This window comes from Phocoena phocoena, chromosome 8 (genome assembly GCF_963924675.1).
Source record: "Phocoena phocoena chromosome 8, mPhoPho1.1, whole genome shotgun sequence".
Taxonomy (NCBI): domain Eukaryota; kingdom Metazoa; phylum Chordata; class Mammalia; order Artiodactyla; family Phocoenidae; genus Phocoena; species Phocoena phocoena.
The window spans coordinates 96,360,734-96,387,831 of NC_089226.1; the positions used below are offsets into that span (position 1 = coordinate 96,360,734).

At 41.1% G+C, this 27,098-nt stretch overlaps 1 protein-coding gene across 5 annotated transcripts in view; it reads right to left on the bottom strand.

Moving 5' to 3' along the window:
• AMBRA1 (autophagy and beclin 1 regulator 1) overlaps positions 1-27,098 on the bottom strand; it is a 174,721-nt gene that overhangs the window by 31,423 nt on the left and 116,200 nt on the right. For all 5 annotated transcript variants that reach the window (XM_065881380.1, XM_065881382.1, XM_065881381.1 and 2 more), the window contains 2 exons: positions 13,528-13,638; positions 807-995 (listed from right to left, as the gene is read on the bottom strand). In XM_065881380.1, coding sequence (XP_065737452.1) covers positions 807-995; positions 13,528-13,638 — 300 coding nt within the window. The remainder of the gene's footprint in view (positions 1-806; positions 996-13,527; positions 13,639-27,098) is intronic.

The window sequence follows — 27,098 nt, forward strand, 5'->3', positions numbered from 1 at the left end:
ACAAGGGAATAATTTTCCCTCTTAGTCTTTTCTCTTTCTCTCTAATCTTCATCTTTGTTTGGTCATTCTGGGGTTAATCTCATAGGACTGTAGTGAAGAGTACAATGAGAAGGCATGTAAAGTATTGAGTACAGTGTTTGACACATAAAAAGTACTTTATAAATGCTAATCAGTATTATCATAGAATCACATTATAAAAATTATTATACTGTAAATACTATTTTGAAATCTACTTTTTTCACTTCATCCATTACGAACATTTTTCACCATTAAATAGTCTTCTGTAAGAGCATTTTAAAGGCCAAATGGTATTCTGCCTTATTAATGCACCATTATTTCTTTAAGCAACTCTTCACAATTTGACATTTTTCTCTATGATAAATAACACTGCTGTGAACATCCTTCTGAATAAATCTTGCATAGTTTTCTGATTATTTCCTTAGAAGTGAAATTACTGGATCAAAGAGAACATACATTTTGGGGGCTTTTAATACACAATGCCAAACGGCCTTGCAGTGTGTGTGTGCCCACTTCCCCAAGCCATGGCCAAGAACGAAGCTCTCCCTTATTCCTGCCCATAACAACAGGAGTATGCTGGTGATGCCACTGTGGTAGGGAGGACTCTTATTCTGAGATTCTTCTGCAATGCTACTAGCCAGCACAAAGCAATCTTCCTCTGACACGTGCCCCAGTGAAGCAGGGGCAGTATGTGACCATTACTCCCACCTAAGCTATACCTCACCAGGAATGCCCAGGCCAAGGTACCAGCATCCCTTTGTCACCAGGTTGGGCTTCCTATCCCTTACCAAATCGCTTGGTGTAGAGCATTTCGCCCAGGTTATGGGGGGCCAGAGAGTACACTGCCAGGATGCCTTCATCAGGAAAGCCCCTTTGGCTGCTAGGGATGAAAGCCGCCAGAAGCTGGCCATCTGCCGAAATGTCACAGCTGGCATCATTGTAGATCTTGCAGTTCTGCACCAGCACATTCATGGAGGCTGCATCAGACAAAGAAAGAAAAGAGGGTAAGAAAGTTTGGAGTTGATGGTATAAAAAATTCTGGGTCAAGAAATCTGGGGGTCTCTCTAAGGGCCTGAACCTGAACCCTCTCTAGAAATACTAAAGGCTGCCTTATCAAACTAAAATGTCATGGAACAAGCAACACAAGACACACAAAAGATATGTCTCTTCTACCACTTTAATAGGAAACTACAGAGAGTCAACACAACCATAACCACATGCTGAGCCTCAGCTCACACTTAGGAAACATCATTTGAGAGATGAGCTAGGGAAAAAGTTATTAAAAATTGTTCCTGGAGAGCCACTCAACAGCTGTTATTGTCCAAAACTGAGATGAATGAAAATGTAAACCCACTGATTCCAAGAAATAGGTGATCCAGGTAAAACTTCCTTGGGGGTGAGAATCCTACTCCCCATCTCTATGTGACCTTGGAGAAGGAAATCATTTCACCAGTTTTCATCTTATTTTCTCATTTAAGAAAACTGGAGCATTTAGAGACTTCAGTCTTCTGGATGGCTCCTTGCTAATGCTAATCCCTAATTCCACAAGAGAGGATAAAGAGAAACAAAGCCTAGCCCTGGCTGGATGGCTGGAACTATTTTCATTTCTCACTACGCTCTATCCCTCACCCATACCATAAGCCAATGACCATGGGCAGCCCCAGTCTGCACGTAGCAGTTACTGAGAATTAAGCACAGTCAGCCAGGCAGCAGGCAGGCTCAGCACCAGCGAGGGAACGGGTGGGGTCGGAGGTGGGGTGGAGGAATGCCTGTCCGTGGGGAGAATCGTGCCACATGACAGGACTAATGAGATGTTAGCTAGCTCTGGGGCTGCGCCTGCATGATTTGTTCCGGTTTTCATTTGAATCCCTCTCTGAGGCCCATTGTGCAAATCCCTGCCGGGAGGAAGTGGCCTACCCTTGATGTGAGCCTGGAATCAGATGGCCCACACCATGGGCATGAGCAGAACAGCACAACACATCCAAAGGGACCAAGCTCCTCTGGGCTCTGTCTCATTTAGATCTACTTACATGCAAAGAGACTAATTCACTTTCTCTTATTTGAAGGAGATCACTTCAGATGTCCACTGTCAGAGGCATTATGGTTAAAACAAACAAAAAGGCAAGTTCAACTGCCCTCACCAGATTCCAGGGGATCTACTCTAGGAAGCCAAATGGCCTGACCAGGAAGGTCAAGGGCAAGTTTCCCCAGGAAATTACCTTAAGGAAAACAAAACAAAGAGCTGCTTTCCAGGGGGAACTTGAGACTTGTGGGATCAGGGATTCAGAGTGATTTCTAAAACTCTATATTCATCCCCCTTTCCCTGTGTGTGTTTTTAATGAAGCCATAGAGATGACAGAGGAGATCAAAAAAGACATCAGAACACATTGATTAGGCTATTGTGCCAACTCCTGGGGGCTGACACGTACAGCACCATTACACATAAAGCTGAGGAGGGACCACAAGGATGGTTCTGTTTGCTAACTAATAAGATAATGACATCCAAATACTCATTGCTATCACCATTAGGGCTCTGTACTGCTCAACTTCCAACCCACCATCTGCTCAAGCCTGTATGGCTAGATTTATCTAGTTAGCACTGAGACTGTCTGCTCCTTACTCAGGGTCCCAAGCCTGTTGCCAAAAAGATAATCTCCTCCCCCTTCCCAGGACTGACACATGATTACAGTTGGGGATACAGAACCAAAGCAACTGCAGGAGCTTCAACAGTGAGTCCAGGGACTTCCCTAGTGGCGCAGTGGTTAAGAATCTGCCTGCCAATGCAGGGGACACGGGTTCGAGCCCTGGTCTAGGAAGATCCCACATGCTGCGGAGCAACTAAGCCCCTGTGCCACAACTACTGAGCCAGCACTCTAGAGGCCGCGAGCCATGACTACTGAGTCTGCGCGTGCCATAACTACTGAAGCCTGCGTGCCTAGAGCCCATGCTCTGCAACAAGAGAAGCTAATGCAATGAGAAGCCTGCCTACCGCAACGAAGAGTAGCCCCGGCTCGCTGCAACTAGAGAAAGCCTGCGTGCAGCAACAAAGACCCAACAGAGCCAAAAATAAAATAAATTAAAAAAAAAAAGTGAGTCCATCTTGGTTTTCTAACCTTTATGTTGGCACAATCCTCAGAAAGGTAAAAAGAAACTGACAATTTAGACTGCAACCATCAAAGGCAGAGAGAGAAAGAAAGCAATGACAAGTATTAAGTAGGACATGAAAATAAACAGAAAAGGAAATGGGACTCTGTGGGCTTTAAGACAGCTTTGTATGGTTTCCATTTTATCTACATTTAATGTCCCAAAAATGCATGGTGAGTATTTTATGAAAGTCGGCTTTTCTATGTCGCTGTTACAGACATCTAGCTTGTATGTGTTAACCTGCAATTCAGTCAAACATATAGAAGCCTACGATGACCCTCAAAACTCACCACCAACATTAGAAAAGCACTGAACTAGATACTGCCAGATTAATTACTAAGAGGGGTCTGCGGGTGAGGGGGAAAGTACAAGTAAGGTTTTCCATCTTTTGGGAGGCTCGGCTTTAAGCCCACGAAAAACTGGGCATATAGACAAAAAGCATTTTGTCAGCCTCAAATTCAAGCCATGGTGTTTGTGTTTGTACTGTATTATGATGATTCCAAGTCAATGGCCATCTCCCAAATTTTGTCCCCTCCCCTCAACTCCACCCAATTTCACAACTGCTCCCAGTTCCTGCAGTGAGCTGAGAGAGAGATATGCAAATAACAAGTGAAAAGAGAATGCTAAAAATTAAAATGGAGCTTCTCCAGCAGCATGTTTCCCTTTCAGAACTTGTACAGCTAGAGATCTAGGGTTTTACTTCTACCATAATGAAGGGGATGTAATAGGCACAGAGTGATCTGGTAGCTTCACTGAGTGGTGGGTGGTGTGTTTACAGTTTCATTAATATTTCAAAGCTCCAATTAGCAATTTACATTTATTGCTTGTTGTATATTAATTTCTTGGAAATTAATATACAACAAGCAATGGAAATGGAAATGTTCAGATGGAACATGGAATGGAAATGGAAATGTTCAGTTACAGTGGTGAGTGGTCACTGCTTCAATTCGCTCATGCAGCTTCTTCTCGTAAGGCTGAAATTTTGATGAGTTAATTTACAAAGGGAGAGATTTCCTGGGTCTCTGTTACTTCTTTTCTCAGGCCATAGCAACGTAATGCACTAATGACAAGGAGAGCTCATCCTTTTTGGACTCAATAATGATGTAAGCAGGTAGAGAAAAAGGTGAAGTTAAATACAGTTTAAGACAGTGGCAACCCACACACCACTAGAAACCTTTGTTCTGCTCCCTGCCTTGCCTTACCACAGTGGTTCTCAAGTATCAGCATGCATCATAATCACCTGGAGGGCTTATTAAAACACAGAACGCTGGGGTGAGGACTGAGAATTTGTATTTTTAGCAAGTTCCCAGGCGTCTGATGTTGCTGGTCTGGGACCACACTTGAAAACTGCTGTCTCACCAAACAGTCCTTGACCCCTGAGCTGGAGCTCCAGCAAACTGCCCTGCACTTAAAGGCAAAACACATGTGGGGAATGATGATGGAGCAGTTAGCTGGGCAGCTGAGAATGGAAATAAAGTCTAGGAAAGAAAGGATTTTTCAAATCAAAACTGCTTAAGAGCTTCAGGGGGCAGCTCCAGGAGGAGCAAAAACGATGCAGAAGACAGCAGGAAGCCATGTTCCAGACTGTGCAATGTAATCTCCTCCTAATTATAAATGATTTCCAAGTTAAAATGCCCTAGCAGGTAATGGGAGGGGTAAGAAGTACTGATGCCTGGAGGAGCAGAGGGCTCTGCCTTTCTATCAGCTCCATAAATTATAAACAAACACCTTGTACAAAGATCGGTTTGTAGCCTGTTGCTGGCTGGCCAGATGAGGCCACGGGAGCGATGAGCAGTTGCAGTACTTTTACAAATGCATTAGATATGGATTTGGAAAACCCAAAGGGGTTTAAATCAGCAGGAAAATTTCCTTTTCACTATCTCTGAGCCCTCAGAGTTCAGAATAGGACCTCCTGCACAGAGCTCCAATGACACTATATAAGCATTCCCAACGGCACCAATCACTACATCCTCTCTGGATGTGTGTGTGCCCCACACTGCTCAGCACCTGGGTTTCTTAAGGTCCGTTCCGTCAGGGCACCCTGGTGACTAATGCTATTCTCCCATAAGAGTTCACTCTTAAAAACCACAGTGAATCTAATGAGCTATTTTTTTCCCCATGAGAGCGGTTTCAAAATTATCTATGTTATATGAGGCCTTATTCACAAATTTCTAAACGCTTTACAGATAGTAATTCATTAATCCTGTATCTCAACTAAGAGAAACAGGTGGTAACACTCTTTAGCCTAATTCTAGAAAAGAGTTAAATTCAATTCAGATAAGTCAGATGACCTCTTAACAACACAGTGGCTGCTGAACACGTGAGTAAAACTGAGGGCCAGTGGCTCCCAGGCATGAGCTGTGCCAAAGCCAAACACTTCCCTCCTCTGTGAAGTATGCAAGGTTCAGAAACAAATCCTACAGATTCCCAACTGAACTCTGCTGACAGCTGAATCTACCAGATTCAGAACTGTAACTAGACTTTATTCAGACCAACCAGAAAAAGCAGTTAGAGTTAATTACAGGAGCCTCAGGTGAAAGTGACTGTCATTCTAGAGGGTAATACCATGGCAAGGAACAATGGCCACCATCAGACATATACGCCCTAAACTCCTAGAATGCCAAGTATTTCCCAAGGCCAAAACTCTAAGAAAAATAGGGCACTTTTAAAAAGCAGAATTCTAACACCGCACAGGACTTAAATGAGGAAGAAAGGTGAGCCAAACTAAATGAGTCAATCTGGTTGCACATGATGCTTTTTGATCAGCTCAGGTTTTACAACAGCCATGATCAAAGGAAGTAAGAAGGAACACAGAAGGTGAATGACAGGAAGTTGTAGTCAGAACAAGTGGAGGCTTGTACAAAGAATGTTAAGGACAACCAAAAAGACTGTCTCAGCTCTGCTAGCAGCATATCCAATGCCTGTATTCTTCTGAATATTTGGTTTTTCTATCAAAGAAAATTGTCTCCAACTGGGGAGAAACAACATGCTTCAGAAGGATCAGAAGCCAATTACAGATGAGGCAACAGGTTAAAAGAGAACTATCTTTTTTACATGAACATGACTTTACAGAGATGGAAAATACACCTCTCAGAGTACTGAAAACAGGGGCAGGGGTGACTTTAGAATTATAGCCATACTCTCAAAGAATCACAGTATAATTTCCAAGAAAAAGACATAATAAAAAGAGCTAACATTTACTGACCATTTACTACAGAAAGTGCCAGATGCCATACAGAGTGCCTGACATGTATCAATGTTAACTAATTTAATTCTCCTAACAATCCTATGAGGTTGGCACTATTATAACCCTCATTTTATAGACAAGGAAACTAAGGTGTAGAGAGATTAAGTAACCAAGGTCACACTGCTAGAAGGTGGCTCAGCAAAACTTGAACCTGGACATGGTAGCTGAAGAGTTCATTTGCTTAACCATCACAGGACAGTTCACAAAGAAAACGTTATCGAAGAACTACCTCTCCCTATGCTTGTGAAAAAAAGGGAAGAAAAAAGCATCAGGCTCCGACCTTTAAAGTATAAAAAGTACCAAGTAATTCCAATACTATTTAAGCTGTTCCAGACAAAAAGAAAAACTTTCAAATTATATTTGTAACACAAGCATAACACTGATACCAAAACTCATAGATTTTATGAAAAAGAATAGGATAGATCCATCTCACAAATTTCAAGGAAAAAACTCTTAAGTAAATTATTAGCAAGCTACATGGAAAGAATTTAATGTTAAAGCATATACCATGAACCAGGTGGGGTTTATTCAAGGGATGTAAGGTTGGGTTCAATATTACAGAATCTATCAACATAATGATTTCGGGGCTTCCCTGGTGGTGGTGGTTAAGAACCCACCTGCCAAAAAAAAAAAGAACCCGCCTGCCAATGCAGGGGACACGGGTGTGAGCCCTGGTCCGGGAAGATACCACATGTCATGGAGCAACTAAGCCCATGCACTGCAACTACTGAGCCTGCGCTCTAGAGCCCGCGAGCCACAACTACTGGAGCCTGCATGCCTAGAGCCCGTGCTCCGCAACAAGAGAAGCCTCCACGATGAGAAGCCTGCGCACCACAACAAAGAGTAGACCCTGCTCATCACAACTAGAGAAAGCCCGCGCAGCAATGAAGACCCAACGCAGCCAAAAATAGATAAATTAAAAACAATAATAATCAAGGGAAGTTTATTGGTACTATTGGGATTTAAAAATTAATTTAAGGTCAATTAAGTCTCCAGACACTTGTTTAAAAAAAACCATAATGATCTCATTATTAGGTCAAAGGAGAGAAAAAAACATGATCATCTTCAGAGATGCTGATAAGGCAGGACTAAATTTAACATCTATTCTTTTTTTTTGCGGGGGCGGTTAGGGGGGAGTCCTAACCACTGAACCGCCAGGGAATTCCGAGTATCTATTCTTGATTAAAAACTCACAATAAAATAAGAATAATGACTTCCTTAAAACAATAAACTAGTTCTGGTTCAACCCAAAAGTCAGCAATATGCTTACTGGGAAAAAGCTAGAAGTTTTTCTACTGAAATGAGGAATGATATGAGCATGCCTGCTATTATTTAACATTGTTCTGATGGTAGCAGCCAATGCACTTAGACAAGAGGAAGAAATCACAGGTGTACAACTTGGAACAGAGGAAGTAAAATTAATACTATTTACAGATAACATACTTAGAAAACCCATGAGATTTAACTGAATAACAACTATAATTAGTAAACAAATTCAGTAAAATAGAATTTTTTTTAAAGCTTGTAACAATAAACTTTAAAAATGTATAAAATTACACGAAGAAAACTTTAAAACATTCCTAAGACCACAAGAGAGACTTGGAGAAACTGAAAAATCATACCATGTTCTTACATAAGAAGATACCATAACAATATTGAGTCTCCTTAAGTTACTTTATATGTTCAATGCGATCGCATTAATTACACTAACAGAATTTTTTCAGGGGGGTGAAGGGAAGAAGCGAGGTAGTTTTAAAGTCCATACAGAAAACCAAAATGTTTAAGCAGGCAAGAAATTTTGGATTAAAAAAATAACAAGAGGAGACTAGTCCTACCAGATTCTAAAACAGAGCCTCAAACTTAAACCAATGTGGTACTGTTACATGAATAATCAGACAGATCCCTGGGACAGAAGAGACAGAATAAATACATCCAAATACTCAACAGGAAATTAACAGGATGAAAGTGACATCCCAAATCAATGGGGACAAAGAGATCATTTTATAAACTGGTTGCGACAAATGAGTAGCACATGGGAGAAAAGTTGGATCATACTCTGCTTATTTAGGACTAGGTTAAACTTCTGATGAATCAAAGATTTAAAGTAAAAAACTAAAATATAAAAGTACTAACTGATCTTCTTGATGCTGCCACAAAATCTAGGAACCATAAAAGGAAAGTTGGATAATTCTGACTACTTAAAATAAGTTCTATGACAAAAATAACCTTCAGCAGAGTCAAAAGACAAATGACAACCAGGAAACTCCTATTATGAGTTAATTTTCTGATTTATAAAGAGCTCCTGTAGAACTGGTAAGGAAAAGATCAACAACACACACACAAAAAATAGGTAAAGCACAGAGACAAGCCAAGAAAAGGCAACACATGTGGCTAAATGTATGCAGAGCCACACAACCTGGTTTATAATATGAGAAATACAAATTTAAAATACCTACATACTATTTTTTTTTTTTTTTTTTTTTGGCTACACCACGCGGCTTGCAGGATCCTAGTTTCCTGACCAGGGATTGAACCCTTGCCCCCAACAGTGGAAGTGCAGAGCCCTAACCACTGGACCACCAGGGAAGTCCCACCTACATAGTATTTTTTACCATCAGATTTGTAAATACCCCAAAATATGATAGCACATTCTACAAGCAAGAGTTTAGGGACACATGCACCCTCATGAACCACAAGGGAGTGTATAAATTGGTATCATCTCTACAGAGGGTGATTTAGCAGTATCTCCCGAAATCACGAATCTACATATTCTTCCTCCCTACAATTCCATTTCTAGGAATTTATCCTATGATATACTTGCACATATGACAAACTGTGGCATGGTTTGTATAGCAAAAGACTGGAAACAAAAGTTCCTCAGCAGAGGGGCTTCCCTGGTGTTCCAGGGGTTAAGACTCTACACTCCCAACACAGGTGGCCTGGGTTCAATCCGTGGTTAGGGAACTAGATCCCGCATGTTGCAACTAAAGATTCTGCATGCCACAACGAACATCCCACGTGCCACAACTAAGACCCGGAGCAGACCAAAAAAAAAAAAAAAATTCCTCAGCAGAACACTGGTTAAAAAATAACTGGTTAAAAAATGGACAGTGGGGGGACTTTCTTGGTGACAAAGTGGTTAAGAATCGGCCTGCCTGGTCCAGGAAGATCTCACATGCTGCGGAGCAACTAAGCCCATGCGCCACAACTACTGAGCCTCCGCTCTACAGCCCACAAGCTACAACTACTGAGCCTGTGTGCCACAACTACTGAAGCCCGCATGCCTAGAGCCTGTGCTCTGCAACAAGAGAAGCCACCGCGATGAGAAGCCTGCGCACCGCAACAAAGAGTAGTCCCCGCTTGCCACAACTAGAGAAAGCCCACGTGCAGCAACAAAGACCCAACACAGCCATAAATAAATAAATAAATATGTGTGTGTGTGTATATATATATATATAAAGGACAGTGGGATACTAGGCAGCCATTAAAAAAGAATTGAGTAAATGCTTTATGTACTGATACGGAAAGATCACCAAGACATAAAGTAAAGAAAGCAAGGTACAGAAAGAAAAGTATGTATAACATGCTACCATTTAGGTTAAGTAGAGGTGGAAAAACAAACATTTGCATGTACTTGTATATACATACGATATCGTTGAAGAGGTATGCAAGACACTGCTCATTGTGGTTGCCTATGGGGTGGAGTGGTGGGTAGCTGGGAGCAGGATTGGGAAACTTTTCACTGTATCTCCTTTTATATTTTAAAAATCTTCGGTAAATGTATTTCAGATTATAATAAAAGAAACGAAGCAAATAACGAAACAAAGTACCTAGGGAAAATTATGGCAAACACCTGGGCCAGAAATCTATAAACAAGCAAACAGTATTTAATAAGGGAAAAGGTAGATTGCATTTGATTTCTAGTAAAGAATAGATTATTGAACATGCGGCTTAAAAGCACTTAGAAAAAAATGATTGCTACTGAGGTTTCACTAAGATCAGGACATGAAAAAATTGACCTCATTTTCATGGTCTGATAAGGATACCAAGATTGGCATACTGGGAAATGCCATAGAAGGGGCTATCTTGATTACTTTAAGGTATCTGACCAACTCTTACAATACCTTAGAGACAAGATAGAAAAATATGGGCTTCACATGCGAACAAACAAGCCTAGGTGCAAATTCGTGAACCAAAATTGACACAGAGCAAGCCTACAGGAACATACCACAACACTTGGTGCAAAGTCCTGACTGATGCACTAGTTTTGCTAGCAATCCAAAGTTAAGACAGAGGGGGGACTTCCCTGGTGGCACAACTGGTTAAGAGTCTGCGCTCCCGGGACTCCCTGGTGGCGCAGTGGTTAAGAATCCACCTGCCAAAAAAAAAAAAAAAAAAAAAAAAAAGAATCCACCTGCCAATGCAGGGGACACGGGTTCGAGCCCTGGTCCAGGAAGATCCCACATGCCGTGGAGCAGCTAAGCCCATGTGCCACAACTACTGAGCCTGCGCACCTAGAGCCCATGCCTGGCAACAAGAGAAGCCACCACAAGGAGAAGCCCACGCACCGCAACAAAGATTAACCCCTGTTCACCGCAACTCGAGAAAGCCCTTGCACAGCAACAAAGACCCAATGCAGCCAAAAATAAATAAATAAATAAATAAATGTATTAATTTTTATTTAAAAAACAGTCTGCACTCCCAATGCAGGGGGCCTGGGTTCGATCCCTGGTCAGGGAACTAGATCCCACATGCGTGCCACAACTAAGAGTTCTCATGCCTCAACTAAGGAGCCCGCCTGCCGTAACTAAGACCTGGCACAACCAAATAAGTAAATAAATAAATATTTTTTTAAAAACCAGAAAAACAAAGTAAGACAGAGGGACTTCCCTGGTGGTCCAGTGATTAAGAATCCAGCTTCCAATGCAGGGGACTCAGGTTCAATCCCTGGTCGGGGAACTAAGATCTTACATGCTTTGGGGCAACTAAGCACTCCCGCCACAACAAAAGAGCCCTCATGCTGCAACTAAGACCCTATGCAGCCAAAAAAAAAAAAAAAAGAATTAAAGTACTTAGTGTTTAAAAAAAAAAAAAAAGAGAGAGAAAGTATGTTTATCAAATTAGAAGATGATGTAAGGTTGGGGAAAAAAGGGCTGAATCGAAGTTCAAAAAAATGTTGAGAGGCAGGAACTAAGAAGAGCAATTGACACTATTAAGATAAAACTTAACAGAAACAAATACAAACCTTTGGTTTTTAAAACATTCGAACTGTACAAGTAAGTACAGGACAGTAAAGTCTTGGTTTATTAATAGTTATCAAGTATTTTTTTAATAAATAAATACATTTATTTATTATTTATTTATGTTTGGCTTCATTGGGTCCTCGTTGCTGTGCACGGGCTTTCTCTAGTTGTGGTGAGCAGGAGCTACTTTTCATTCCGGTGAGCAGGCTTCTCATTGCGGTGGCTTCCCTTGTTGCAGAGTGTGGGCTCTAGGCATGTAGGCTTCAATAGTTGCAGCACACGGGCCCAGCAGTTGTGGCTTGTAGGCTCAAGAGTGCAGGCTCAGTAGTTGTAGCGCATGGGCTTAGTTGCTTCACGGCATGTGGGATCTTCCTGGACAAGAGATCGAATCCGTGTCTCCTGCATTGGCAGGCAGATTCTTAACCACTGTGCAACCAGGGAAGTCCCATCAAGGAATTTTAAGTGACTGCAAACTCAATAGTGGCTTCAGAAAAAGCTGTTGAAATCTTAAGCTGAACTAACACTGTCCAAACCATCATTGTACTCTGTTTTGGACAGCTCTCATCTGGAGTGTTCTACGTTGTTCTGCCACCTCAAAGCTTAAAGAGGAAATGAGCAGAACTGTCAAGGATTTGAAAACCAGATTGTAAAAGGAATCTCAGGAATTCTGGCCCAAAAAGAATGATTTAAAGGGAAATGGCAGTTTATCTTCAAATAGCTTGAGAACTGTCACTCAGAAGAGACGTCATTAAACTTATTCTATGGAGATTCAGAGGTAGAACTAGGACCAATGGGAAGAAGTGACAGCAAGGGAAATGGTGGCTGGGTATAAGAAAAAACATTTGAACAGGAATTTAGCAGTGATGGACTAGGGCCAACTCATCAGACAGTGTGACCTATCTGAAGTGTTCAAGCAGAGGCTGAACCACTACTTCCCAAGGATGTGTGAGAGTCCGTCATCAGATAGAAAGTGAAATGAGATGTCTAAAATGCTGTGATTGGGCTTCCCTGGTGGTGCAGTGGTTGAGAATCCGCCTGCTAATGCAGGGGACATGGGTTCAGGCCCTGGTCCGGGAAGATCCCACATGCCGCGGAGCAACCAAGCCCGTGCACCACAACTGCTGAGCCTGCGCTCTGGAGCACACGAGCCACAACTACTGAAGCCCGTGTGCCAAGACTGCTGAAGCCTGAGCGCCTGGGGCCTGTGCTCCGTGGCAGTGAGAAGCCCTCGCACTACGGCGAGGAGTGGCCCCCACTCGCTTCAACTGGAGAGGGCCCGCACACAGCAACGGAAGACCCAATGCAGCCAATAATTAAATTAATTAATTTTTGAAAAAATGATGTGGTTTCAATCGAACAACTGGGACATGGGATTGAGGACTCGTAGAAGCTGGGAAAACGGACTGACAGACAGACATGTTTGTAAATCACACATCAATCAGGCCACTCTCTTTGTTCTATTCAGATCTAGATTAATAAATGAGTTTATCATCACTGTAGTCTTTCCTCAAGGGTCTGGCTCTCAGTTCCTACACTCCCTTCTCCTTCTCTTCCTCTCAGTTCCACCTACACTTCTAGGCTTGCGACAGTGAACTACTAGTTGGTAAACTCCTGGGGCAGATACCTTCATTTTGGTGTCCACCTTATCATTGTTCTGACCACTGTACCAAAGTATTGTTCACTGCTCAGGGTGGGTGCTCAACACACGTTTGCTGAATTGCTTAACGAGAGTCAGAGAAGAACTGCAGAGATGGCACACGGCAGTCAGCTGCTCAACGAGGCGATGAAACATCCAGTGCTATGTGGTTTCTGAGCTCTGGCTCACCAGTAAGAGTCAGACCTTCCACCAGTATCCCCAGTTCTACCTTGGCTTACCATTGCTGATTTCTGGGAGGTCAAACTTAGTGAAGTCCCACCACTGGAGCCGGTAGGTAGTATTGGCAATGTTACTGGCCACGGCAGACTGTCCATCACCAATCACTGCCCCTGGTGGGGGAGAAGACAAAGAAAGCACATTATAGTGTTTATCTATATGTTTCCATTGCAAACATGAGACAAAACTAGGATTAGTAGAAAAGGGAGAAAAGGAAGAATCACAACTAAGGCTGAAGAAAGCTGACAAGTCCTATCTGTCAAGTCTCTATCTCAGAGAAACCAGACATGTTTCTCAAGAACAATTCTACATGTAAATATAGTATAATACAATATAGTATAGTATAGTATAGTATAATATAAATCAGCCTCCCTTCCCATTATTACATAACATTTACTGAGTGCCAACAATGTGGCACGTACTGTATATATCCTATCTGGTAGGCTCACAATCTAAAGAGACAAATGGATGTTCATAAAAATTCTGGGAAAGACACATGAAAAATGGTAGGACACCATTAACACAGAAAAGCATTCAGTCCCTGGACGTCTTTGTGGTAAGCAGCACCCTTTGGGAGAAAGCATCTCCTTTGTATATGACCTTCCTCCTAATAAAACATCTCAAAAGGAGGCTCCCCCAGGGAAGAGGCAGCCAGCATTCAGCTGATAGGATAGAGAGAGACAGCAAAGAACAAATGAGGTAATATTTGTTAATCTCTTCTGGACCTCTGGCATGTAACACAATAGAAATTTATGAGCCTAGCTTTTCCCCCTCAGAATATTTTTATTAAGGCAGTATTTTATAACTCCTGCCCTGCCCCACCCCAGGAGAACTTCCTTGAATCCAGATTCACTTGTAACATCTCACAGTTTAACTTTCCCTGAGACATACACTTCTGTATGACATTTTTTTCCTTGGTAACCAATTAAATAAAAAAGGGATTTTTTTAAAACAGGGTGACACTTTAATTTGCAGTTGTATTTCATTTTACTTGAACATGTCATCTCTTCCTCCTCCTCCTTCCGAGGTGCATTTCATACACACCCACCCTACTGATCAGACAGAGCCAAACCCTCTTGGGAGAATAGAACATTCTTATGTGCTACACAGCCTAAATGGTATTCTCTGCTGCAAATCAACTCTGACTGAGAAACTGAACTTGTTAGAGCTGACTAGCCTTGGAACAATGGACAGTTCTATACCCAGATTCTTCAGTATCACCATTTTCCTCCTCTGCATTTCACTGCAAGAGGGTCTTGTCTTTTTTTTTCCCCTCCTTTTAGAGCACTGCATTTATTGCTCTGCTACTCCTGGTGTTTCCCTGTTCTTTCCTCAGATGGTCAAGAGGTTGTTCAGAGAGAAAATGTCCTCCATATAAGCTATGAAATATGAGAAAAGTAGTCTTCTCACTCTTCCTCAGTTGCTTCAGGCCATTGCATGAGAAGACTCTTTTTTAACATTAGTTTACTGACAGAGTCCTTGTCCCTGTTTCAATTTGTTAAGAAAGGTACAAACAACTCATTCCCAAGATGATGATACTTCTAGATTAACATATCGTCAACATGGGCAGGACTGCCCCCATGGGGGTGAAAACTGTTCATGGTGGGGGAAAAATCTTAGAGAGTACAATCCCCAATCCCTGCCAAAGTACTGCAGTACATGAACAGATACACAGCATTATCTGTGATATTAAAATTTCATGGGAGGGGGGTGATTAGGGAAAAAGATGTCTAAAAAGGCTCCTTAGGAAGGTAATGATAAAATAAAGGTTGAGAAATACTGTTTTAGATAAACCAATACCATCCAAACAATACATTCTTTATAATCTTGCAGGTTCAAAGACATTGTTCAAAATGGTCATGATTTCTCTGAAGGCCTAAGAAAGACAGCATTTGAGGGTTCTGTCAATGACCCACTGACCTCAAATCCCTATTGACGGGGCTTCCCTGGTGGCGCAGTCATTAAGAATCCGCCTGCCATTGCAGGGAACACAGGTTCAAGTCCTGGCCTGGGAAGATCCCACATGTCATGGAGCAACTAAGCCCGTGCACCACAACTGCTGAGCCTGTGCTCTAGAGCCCGTGAGCCACAACTACTGAGCCCACGTGCCACAACTACTGAAGCCCACACGCCTAGAGCCCGTGCTCCACAACAAGAGAAGCCACCACAATGACAAGCCCACACACCGCAACAAAGAGTAGCCGCCGCTCGCCGCAACTAGAAAGCCGGTGCACAGCAACGAAGACCCAATGCAGGAAAAAAAAAAAAAAAAATCCCTATTGAGGGCCCTGTGGCATATCACTTAAATGAGGTAAATATATGCCTTTGCTTAAACTTTACAGAAAATTCTGTAATAATGATATCTGACTTGGGAAATTTTGCTGAACCTCTGGGTCATGAGGAGGGTAAGCTACCTATAGGACTTTCTTTTTGTAAATAAATAAATAAATTTATTTATTTATCCATCTATCCATCTATCTATCTATTTATTGCTGTGTTGGGTCTTGGTTGCTGCACGAGGGCTTTCTCTAGTTGCGGCGAGTGGGGGCTACTCTTCGTTGCGGTGTGCGGGCTTCTCATTGTGGTGGCTTCTCTTGTTGCAGAGGATGGGCTCTAGGTGCACGGACTTCAGTAGTCGCAGCACGCGGGCTCAGCAGTTGTGGCTCGCGGGCTGAAGAGCACAGGCTCAAGCAGTTGTGGCACACAGGCTTAGTTGCTCCGCAGCATGTGGGCTCTTCCTGGACCAGGGATCGAACCCATGTCCCCTGTATTGGCAAGTGGATTCTTAACCACTGCGCCACCAGGGAAGTTCCCCTATAGGACTTCCTTAATAGGAACTTTCTTGAGTTTTCTAGGCCTCCTTGATAATGAAAATAACTTTTTAAATTCCAAGGTCCACTACTCAGGAAAGAATTATTCAGTTTTATTTGGAACCAGGCTCAATTCCATTGAGTTTATGAATTGTTCCTCTGGCTTGCTTATCTTTATCTAGATGGTTGATATCAACCTCTGACCACCAGTCTCTCTCAAATGATTTTAGTTCCTTATAATTTCCTCCAACTTTTAACAGAAAAGCATATAACCCAAAATGGAAGAAGGCAAGTTGATTTTCTTAGTATATGATGAAAGAAATGCTAGTTCCTAAGACAGGATACGAAAAAAATTGAAAAAACAAACCCCATATCGTAGGAGCTTAAAATCTGGGGGAGAGGACGAGAGTTACAAACAGGAAAACAGTTAAGGAAAATACCAGATGCTTTAAGAGCACTGTGGATATATCTGCAACTGGAACAGAAATGACTGAGGCTCCAACTCACAGCTCCAGAAGCATCCTGTATATCCATGCCTCAGGAAACGTCTTCTGGAAAACAGCTGTGCAATAAAATAATCATGTATGGTTGTACTGTGTGGAAGAGACTAGGGAGGTATTCTCTGCCAGTGGTGCCAGAGTGTTAAGGAGGAATGGGGCCTGGCAGCAGGAAGAGTTGATTTTCAGTGCCGCGTAAACATAGATTAGGGAGCTAAAGATGCCAGCAACAGATTAGAGTATTGTCACCAGGTTCTCTTCTGTAAGAGCTGCAGGCCAACTGAGCCTGTCTCTCAAGAAACATCAGGAAGAAAAAGTAGCACCCTATTAAAAAAAAAGCCCAACCATTTAACAGGCCTCTGGCTGCTAAGCTCAAGGTACCGGAAATGTGCCAGAATGAATTAATGGACTGACCCACAAAGTATTTACATAGGAGGCACTTAGCCTTGGAAACCAAATCCTGACAGAATGCTGAGGGATTTCTGAGGGATCAAGGTTTTCTCAGTAATAACAGAATGGAACAAGCTAGACTCAGGGTTTCTCAACCTCCACTATTGATATTTTGGGTCAGATAATTCTTTGTTTAGGGGGTAGGGTGGGTCTTGTGCACTGTAGGATGTTTAGCAGTACCCCTGGCCTCTTCCCACTAGATGCCAGTAGTCACCCAGTTGTGACCACCAAAAATGTATCCAGACATTGTCAAATGTTCCCTGGGGATCAAAATCATTCCTGGTTGGGAAACTCCAAGTTAGATAAATACAGCCTACATTTTACTCCAAGATAGGTGCTCTTAGGAAGCACTACTACTGGAATGCTTGCTGCTAAAGGCACCAAAACTGTTGGAGATACTGATTTTGGAGAGAAACCAATAAAAGGCACAGCATTATACAAATATTCCTTTAGCAAACTTCCAGTTTTCCATTTCTGCCATGGATTAGAGTTTGGCTTGAACTGGGATCTCATGTGTCTGTTTTTAACATTGTTTCTGAGAATACGGGCTTCAGAATCAGATGGACCCGATTTTGACTCTTCCTGCTAGTACCTATATTAGTATCATTCTGTGTAAATCAATCTCTCTGAACCTCAGTTTCCTTATCTGTAAAAAGATAATAAAAATTCTTTCAACTTATAGGGCTATTTGGAAAACTTACTGAAATAATAAATGTAAAGTGATGGCAAATAGTAAGTGTCTAATAAATGACCATTAAAATTATTTAATCATTTACTCCAATCTCTGTATGCTTCTCCTCTATAGGTATAGCTCTGGAGTCAACAGCTCATAGACAGAGGTTCTTTTGTAGGAGACTGGCCCAAATAATGTGCCAGGACCAAGGAAGAGAAGCACTTCATTTCAGAATTAAGAGCAAATGCATAGGACCCAGACTCCTTAGTAATGTTCTCCTTGAAAAACAGCTTAGGCCAAGATAGACCACATTCTGGTCCACAAAACACACTGTAACAAATTTAAAAGAACTGAAATCATACAAAGTATGCTGTCAGAACACAAGGAAATTAAACTAGAAATCAGTAACAGAAAGATAACTGGAAAAATCCCTAAATACTTGGAGATTAAGCAACACACTTTAAGTAACACATGGCTCAAAGAAGACATTGCAAGAGAAATTTTAAAATATATTTTTTTCTTTCTTTCTTTTATTTTTTTGCGGTACGCGGGCCCCTCACTGTTGTGGCCTCTCCTGTTGCGGAGCACAGGCTCCGGACGCGCAGGCTCAGCGGCCATGGCTCACGGGCCCAGCCGCTCCGCGGCATGTGGGATCCTCCCAGACCGGGGCACGAACCCGTGTCCCCTGAATCGGCAGGCGGACTCCCAACCACTGCGCCACTAGGGAAGCCCTAAAATATTTTTAACTAAATGAAAATACAACTAATTAAAATTTGTGGGATGTAGCGAAAGCAGCGTTTAGACGGAATGTTACTGCTTTGAATGCACATACTAGAAAAGAAGAAAGATCTAAAATCAATAATTTAAACTTCCACTTTAGGAAACAAGAAAAAGAAGAGCAAATTAAATCCAAAGTAAGCAGAAGAAAAGAAATAATCAAAATTAGAGCAGAAATCAGTGAGACTGAAAACAGGAAATCAACAGAGGAAAAAAAAAAAAAAATCAATGAAATCAAAAGCTGGTTCTTTGAAAAGACCAATAAAATCAATAAACCTTTAGCCAGGCTAACAAAGAAAAAAAAGAGGGAAGATACAAATTATTAATACCAGAAATGAAAGACAAGCTATCACTACTGATCCTATGGACACTAAAAGGATAGTAAAGGACTATTATGAACAACTCAAGGCCCACAAGTTTGATAAGCTAGGTGAAATGGACCAATTCCTTGAAAGACACAGACTACCAAAATTGACACAAGAAGAAACAGATGATCTGAATAGGCCTATATCTATTACACTGAATCAATCATTAAAAACCTCTTAAGACAGAAAGTGCCAGGCTCAGGTGGGTTCACTGGTAAATTCTACCAAACACCTAAGGAAGAAATTACACCAAATCTCCATAATCTCTTCAAGAAAACAGAAGTGGGACTGCTTCTGAGGCCAGCACTACCCTGATACCAAAACTGGACAAAAACATTGAAGAAAGGAAAACTACAGTCTAATATCTTTTATGAACACAGAAGTAAAAATGCTCAACAAAATGCTGGCAAATCGAATACAATAATGTATAAAAAAAAAGTTACACACTATGACCAAATGGGGATTTATTCCAGTAGGCAAGGCTGGTTAAACATTTCAAAATCAGTTAATAATATGATACATCACATCAACAGGATAAAGAAGAAAAATCATATGATCATATCAATAGATACAGAAAAGGCACCTGACAAACTCTAAAACCTAGTTTTGATAAAAACTATCATCAAACTGGGAAGAGTGGGGAACTTCTCAAGTTGATAAACAATGTCTACAAAAAACCCATAGCTACATTTAAAGGTGAGAAACGACAGTTGACCCTAGAAAAACATATATGTTTGAACGATGTGGGTCCATTAACATGCAGATTTTTTTCAATAAATACGTATACAGTACTACATGATCTGCAGTTGGCTGAATCCAGGGTGTGGAACAGCAGATATGGAGGGCTGACTGTACAGTTATACATGGATTTTCAACTGTGCGGGAGTCAGAGTCCCTTTCTCCCCACATTGTTCAAGGGTTAACTGTATATGCTTTCCCCCTAAGACTGGGAACAAGCAAGGATGTCTCCTCTCCTCTCACCACTCCTCTTCAACACTGTACTGGAAGCCTACTTAATGCAATAAGACAAGAAAAGTAAGTAAGAGGTATACAGATTGGAGAAGAAGAAATAAAACTTTCGTTGTTCACAGATACCATAACTGTTTATGTAGAAAATCCCAAAGAATAAAACAACAAACAAGCAAAAAGCAAAACCTCCTGGAACTGTTAAGTGATTATATTAAGTTGCAAGATAGAAGTCAACTGCTTTCCTATATGCCAGCAATGAATAAATGGAATTGGAATTTGAAGTTTAAAATATAATATCATTTATATTAGCACCCAAAAAAAGGAAAACCTTAAGTATAAATCTAACAAAACATGTACAAGATCTATCTGATGAAACAAATCACAAAAGATCTGAAAAAATATTGGAGAGATATTCCATGTTCATGGATAGGAATATTTAGCACTGTTAAGATGTCAATTCTTCCCAACTGGATCTATAGATTCAATGCAATCCCAGTCAAAATCCTAGAACATTACTTTGTGAATATCAAAAAACTGATTCTAAAGTTTATCTGGAAAGGCAAAAGATCCAGAATAGCCAACGCAATATGCAAAGAAAGAACAAATTTGGAGGACACTATCTGACGTCAAGGCTTACTATAAAACTACAGTCATCAAGATAGTGTGGCATTGGTGAAAGAATATGTCTACTCTAGATCTATGTCTAGACCTAGTCTTGATCTATGTCTAGACCAATGGAACAGAAAAAAGAGATCAGACATAAACCCACACAAATATAGTAAACTGATCTTTGACAAAGGAGCAAAGGCAATTCAATAGAGAATTGAATCTCTTCAAAAACAGTACTGAAACAACTGGATATCCATATACAAAACTATAAAATAAACCTAGACACAAACCTTACACTTTTCAAAAAATTAACTCAAATTGGATAGACCTAGACGTAAAACACAAAACTCTAACTCCTAGGAGATAATATAAGAGATAATCTAGGTGACCTTGGGCTTGGCAAAGACTTTTAAGATACAACACCAAAAGTACAATCCATGAAAAGAAAAAATTGACAAATTTTACTTCATTAAAATTAAAAACTTTTTCTCTGTGAAAGACACTGTTAAAAAGAATGAAGAGACAACAGTCTGGCAGAAAATCTTTGCAAAACACTTAACTGATAAAGGACTGGTATCCAAAATACACAAAGAACTCTTAAAACTCAACAATAACAAAAAACCCAATTAAAAAATGGGCAAAGGATCTAAACAGACACCTCACCAAAGAAGATATACAGATGGCACATAAGCATATGAAAAGATGCTCAACATCATTCCTCATCAGGGAACTGCAAATTAAAACAACAAAGAGAAACCACTACACGGATTGTCACAATCGCTGAAATCCAAAACACTGATAACACCAAATGCGGAACAGGATGTGAAACAACAGGAACTCCCATTCCTTGCTGGTGGGAATGCAAAATGGTACAGCCACTTTGGAAGACAGTTTGGCAGTTTCTTGCAAAACTAAACATACTCTTACCATATGATCCAGCAATCATGCTCCTTGGTATTTACACAAATGAGTTGAAAGCATTATGTCCACACAAAACCTACACAGAGATGTTTATAGCAACTTTATTTGTAACTGCCAAACCTTAAAAGCAACCAAGATGTCCTTTAATAGGAGAATGGATAAGTAAACTGTGGTACATCCATACAATGGAATATTATTCAGTTCTAAAAAGAAATGAGCTATCAAGCCATGAAAAAACATGGAAGAAATTTAAGTATATATTATTAAGTGAAAAAAGCAAAAAGCTATATATTGTATGATTCTAAACTATATGTCATTCTGGAAAAGCCAAAACTGTGGACACAGTAAAGATCAGTGGTTGCCAGGAGTTTGGGGGGAGAGAGGAATGTACAGGTGGAGCACAAGGAGACTTTTTTTGTCGTAGTGAAACTATTTTGTACGGTACTATAATGGTGGATCATGTCACCATATTTTTGGCAAAACCCACAGAATTTACAACAATAACAGTGAACCCTAATGTAAACTATGGACTTTGGGTGATAGTGATGTTTCAAGGTTGGTTCATGAATTATAACAAATGTATCACTCTGGGGCAGGATGCTGATGATGGGGGAGGCTATGGGTGTGTGGGGAAGGAGGAAGGTATATGGGAGCTGTCTGTACTTTCAACTTAATTTTTCTGTAAACCTAAAACTGCTCTAAAAAAAAGTCTATTAATTTAAAAAGAGAGAGAGAGAGAGAGCCCAAGACTCTCATTCATGTTCTAGGAAACGGTGGAAAGAGTGGCTGTCCATAAGCATACTGTTAGTCATAGCAGTTCACTTTCTACCTCACAACCACAGAGTTCTTCTTCTGGAGCCTCAGAGCAAAAGAGTAAATGAAGATTATTCTGACGAAAGACAAAATGAAAGGGAAAAGAAACTTGAATCCAGTGATCCTGGCCAACCATCAGAAAACAACCATGGAGGGCTTCCCTGGTGGCACAGCAGTTAAGAATCCGCCTACCAATACAGGACACGGGTTCAAGCCCTGGGCCAGGAAGATCCCACATGCCGCAGAGCAACTAAACCCGTGCACCACAACTACTGAGCCTGTGTTCTACAGCCCGCGAGCCACAACTACTGAGCACATGTGCCACAACTACTGAAGCCTGCACGCCTAGAGCCTGTGCTCCGCAACAAAGAGAAGCCAGCACGATGAGAAGCCCACGCACCACAACAAAGAGTAGCCTCCACTCATTGCAACTAGAGAAAGTCCGCGCACAGCAACGAAGACCCAGTGCAGCCAAAAATAAATAAATAAATTTATATTAAAAACAAAAAACGGGCTTCCCTGGTGGCGCAGTGGTTGAGAGTCCGCCTGCCGATGCAGGGGACACGGGTTCATGCCCCGGTCCGGGAAGATCCCACATGCCGCGGGGTGGCTGGGCCCGTGAGCCGTGGCCGCTGAGCCTCCACGTCCGGAGCCTGTGCTCTGCAACGGGAGAGGCCACAACAGTGAGAGGCCCGTGTACCGCAAAAAACAAAAAACAAAAAACAAAAAACCTTCTCTTCTTTAAAAAAAAAAAGAAAGAAAGAAAAAGAAAACAACCATGGCAAAAACCAAACTGCTAAGTCTCATTCTCTGAGTCCTGTGTTCAAATTGCAGGCTGGAAGCCTTGGGAATGTGTCTAGGGATAAAATTTTAATAGTCATGACAGTCACATGGTAGGTGAGCTCTACCAAGTCTGCATACATCTTTCTACCTCTGCTTCTCTCAGACTCTTCTCTCCTGTTCCTTGGAAAGGAGAATCAGGGACCCTTTTTTCCAAAAGAGCTTTTTAGGCTCTCTCCAAGATCTGTTCTAGGAGCAGGGATATGAAGAGTATGATTCAACAGTACAGTGAAAATATGCAACAATAGGAATCATTAGCAAATCTATCAGAAAAGCTAATTCGGGAGGTTAAAGAAGGGCAAGTTACAAAGAAGGAAGTGATTAAATTATATCTCAGTCCTATAAAATTGATGCATTTGAGGCGGCCTAATTCAGAACAGCCGTCTGACTGTGCTGCTGCTGGGAAGACAGAATAAGAATGGGGCTGGGGGCTAAAACACGCCATCAGCCGAGAAACACAGTTACTCTTCTTCTGCTTGGTTGTGATATGAAGCCAAGAACCAGCTTGCTAATTGGTCAGTAGAACTGAAACTAGAAACCCCAAGGCAGATCCAACTGAAGAACTAAGCAACTTTTCAAAATTCTTCTTAGAGAGCCAGCCACAAAAGACCACATATTATATGATTCCATTTACATGAAATGTCTAGAATAGGCAAAGCAACAGTCAAAAAGTAGATCAGAAATTGCCTAGGGCTGGAGTGGGCAGGGGAAGTGGAGGGGGGAGGGGGAAGTGACTGCTAATGGGCATGGGGTTTTTTACAAGGTGATAAAAATGTTCTGAAATACACAGATAGTGGCAATGATTGCACAACTCTGTGAATATACTAAACACCACTGAATTGTACACTTAAAATAGGTGAACTATACAGTATGTGAACTACATCTCAATAATGCTATTATTTAAAAACAGTATTCAATATAACTTTTGTTCCATTTATGAAGTAAAATATGGCAATTCCACTTTTGGTATCCCTTCACACTTCTTTAATAATTTAAGAGTATTGGTGAGCATCTTTTTGTTCCGTATTTGTTTACTGGCTCATTTTATTTCTTTTACTGTGCACTGCTTACCCGCACCTTTTGTGTATTTTTATGTTTGGGTATTTTAAAGTTTTTTTGTTTTTTTTATAGATTGTCTGAGTTCTTTGTAAATAATAAATTGGTTTTTGTCCATGAAAAATAATTCTTAGAACAATACAACACAGGATTATTTGGACATAAAAAGCATTCTTCATAAGTATATATTGAATGGCATCCTAGGAAGAACATTTATTCCTCTTTCCAGAAAGCTTTATTTAAATGCAGTCTTTAGGAACTTCCCTGGTGGATCAGTGGTTAAGAATCTGCCTGCCAATGCAGGGGACACGGGTTTGAGCCCTGGTCCAGGAAGATCCCACATGCCGCGGAGCAACTAAGCCTGTGCACCACAACTATTGAGCCCACGCACCTAGAGCCTCTGCTCTGCAACAAGAGAAGCCACCGCAATGAAGAGTAGCCCCCACTCGCCACAACCAGAGAAAGCCCACACAGCAATGAAGACCCAATGCAGCCAAAAATAAATAAATATATTTTTTAAAAAATGCAGTCTTTAAATCTGTTCCATGAAGGAGTATATAACTAAGCATGTTGTAACTCTCACTTTATCACCTTATCACCAATTTAAAAAGTCTCATCCAAGATCATAGTCAACTATTCTATAGCCTGGGGACCTGGAAAGAGTTCCTGGTGGCAAATAACAAGACTTCCTCCAAGGGTAGATGTTTCTCTTAGTTCTCATTTATGGTTTTGACATTGAGGAAAATGACCAAACTATATGTAGTTTGTTTAAAAATAACAGCTTTATTATGATATAATTCACATATCATATAATTTACCTAATTAAAGCATATAATTTAAGGGGTTTTAGTATATCTCACAATTGTGCAACCATTATCAAAATCAAATTTACAACAACCGTCACTGCTACCTAATTTCAGGACATTTTCATCATTCCCTAGCTTCCAAAATACCTTACCCATTAGCAGCTACTCCCCTCCCCTCTGCCCCACTCCCTCCCTTGCCCTAAGCAAGGGAAGAGATTAGTGAATCTATTTTCTGTCTGTATAATTTTTGCCTCTCTTGGACATTTCATATGAATGGAATCATACAGTAAGTGGCTGTTTGTGTCTGGCTTCTTTCACTTAGCATAATTTTTTCAAAGTTCATCCATGTTTTAGCATTTATCAGTACTTCATTCCTTTTTATGGTCGAATAATGTTCCACTGTATGTTTTTATAACTGAACCACAGGTTCACATGAGATTAAGATAATAGTTTTTATTTATAGAAAACACACTGCATGGAACCTAGCAATCATAAAAGTGTTGAGGGAAACAGATTTATGTCCTTCCAAAGGAAGGAAAAAGTAGGCTTTCAAAGATCAATTCTGGGGTCTTCGCTGGTGGCGCAGCGGTTAAGAATCCGCCTGCCAATGCAGGGGACACGGGCTCAAGCCCTGGTCCTGGAAGATTCCACATGCCGCGGAACAACTAAGCCCGTGTGCCACAACTACTGAGCCTGTGCTCTAGAGCCCGTGAGCCACAACTACTGAGCCCACGTGCCACAACTACTGAAGCCCACATGAAGCCACCGCAATGAGAAGCCCGCCCGCTGCAACAAAGAGCAGCCCCTGCTCACCGCAACTAGAAGAAAGCCCACGCGAAGCAATGAAAACTCAACGCAGCCAAAAATAAATTTAAAAAAAACAAAACAAAACAATTCTGAATATATCACCTATAGCTGAAGCGAGTCTTTGTTTTTTTCTGAGGCTAAAATAAAAGAGGAGTATTAGGGGACATCATTTTCTGTAAAAACACAAAAATAAAACCCCACTACTCTGTTCTCTGTATCTACATGTTTGGTTTGGTTTGGTTTGTTCACTTATTTTTGTTTTATTTTTTATATTCCACACATGAGACTTATATAATGTTATAAACCAATGTTACCTCAATAAAAAATAAATTAAAACAAAAAAAGACCCCCCAAAATATCATATGGGTGACTATAATTATGACATAGGAAATATTCTCAGTAAGGTATGTGGTCTATCAGACTTAGGCTGTTTAATAACTGTTCTAACTGGTCACTGAAACTGATGTTGAGATCAACCATTATACAGTAAAGGTCCGAAATATATATATGTGTGTGTGTGTGTGTGTGTGTATATATATATATATATATATATATATATATATATACACACACACACACACATATATATAAAATTTTCCCCTCCCCCAGCTTCACTGTGCAGCTTGCAGGAACCTGCGCCCTCGGCAGTGAAAGTGTGGAGCTCTAACCACTGGACCACCAGAGAATTCCCAGGTCCGAAACATATTTAACATAAATTAAAGGGTAAGTATTTTGTAGATACAGATGTCATTGACTATATGTGTCCCTTTTTGGTGGGGGGGCCGCACCCTGCAGCTTGTGGGGTTTTTAGCTCCCCAACCAGGGATCGAATCTGGGCCCTAGGCAGTGAGAGCATGGAGTCCTAACCACTGGACCGCCAGAGAATTCCTGACTATACGTGCTCTTAGCAGGAATTGGGTCCCTAAACCAACATAATTTTATTGTCCAGTAAACTCCTAAAGGCTCTAAAGCTCCTGCTCATAAAAACAAGGGTAGCATTAGTCCACATACAAATCATGAACTTTAGGAGCAGACCCAAGAAAGATATTGTTGAGGTCAAAGGCATTAGATGAGGCCAACAAAATAATAAATTATATAGCCTGTGAACTCAACAAGGATATTAGTAAGGCCTGGAATACAGATACTGTGCAAGGAAGGGGAAAGAAACAGCTATGAAAGA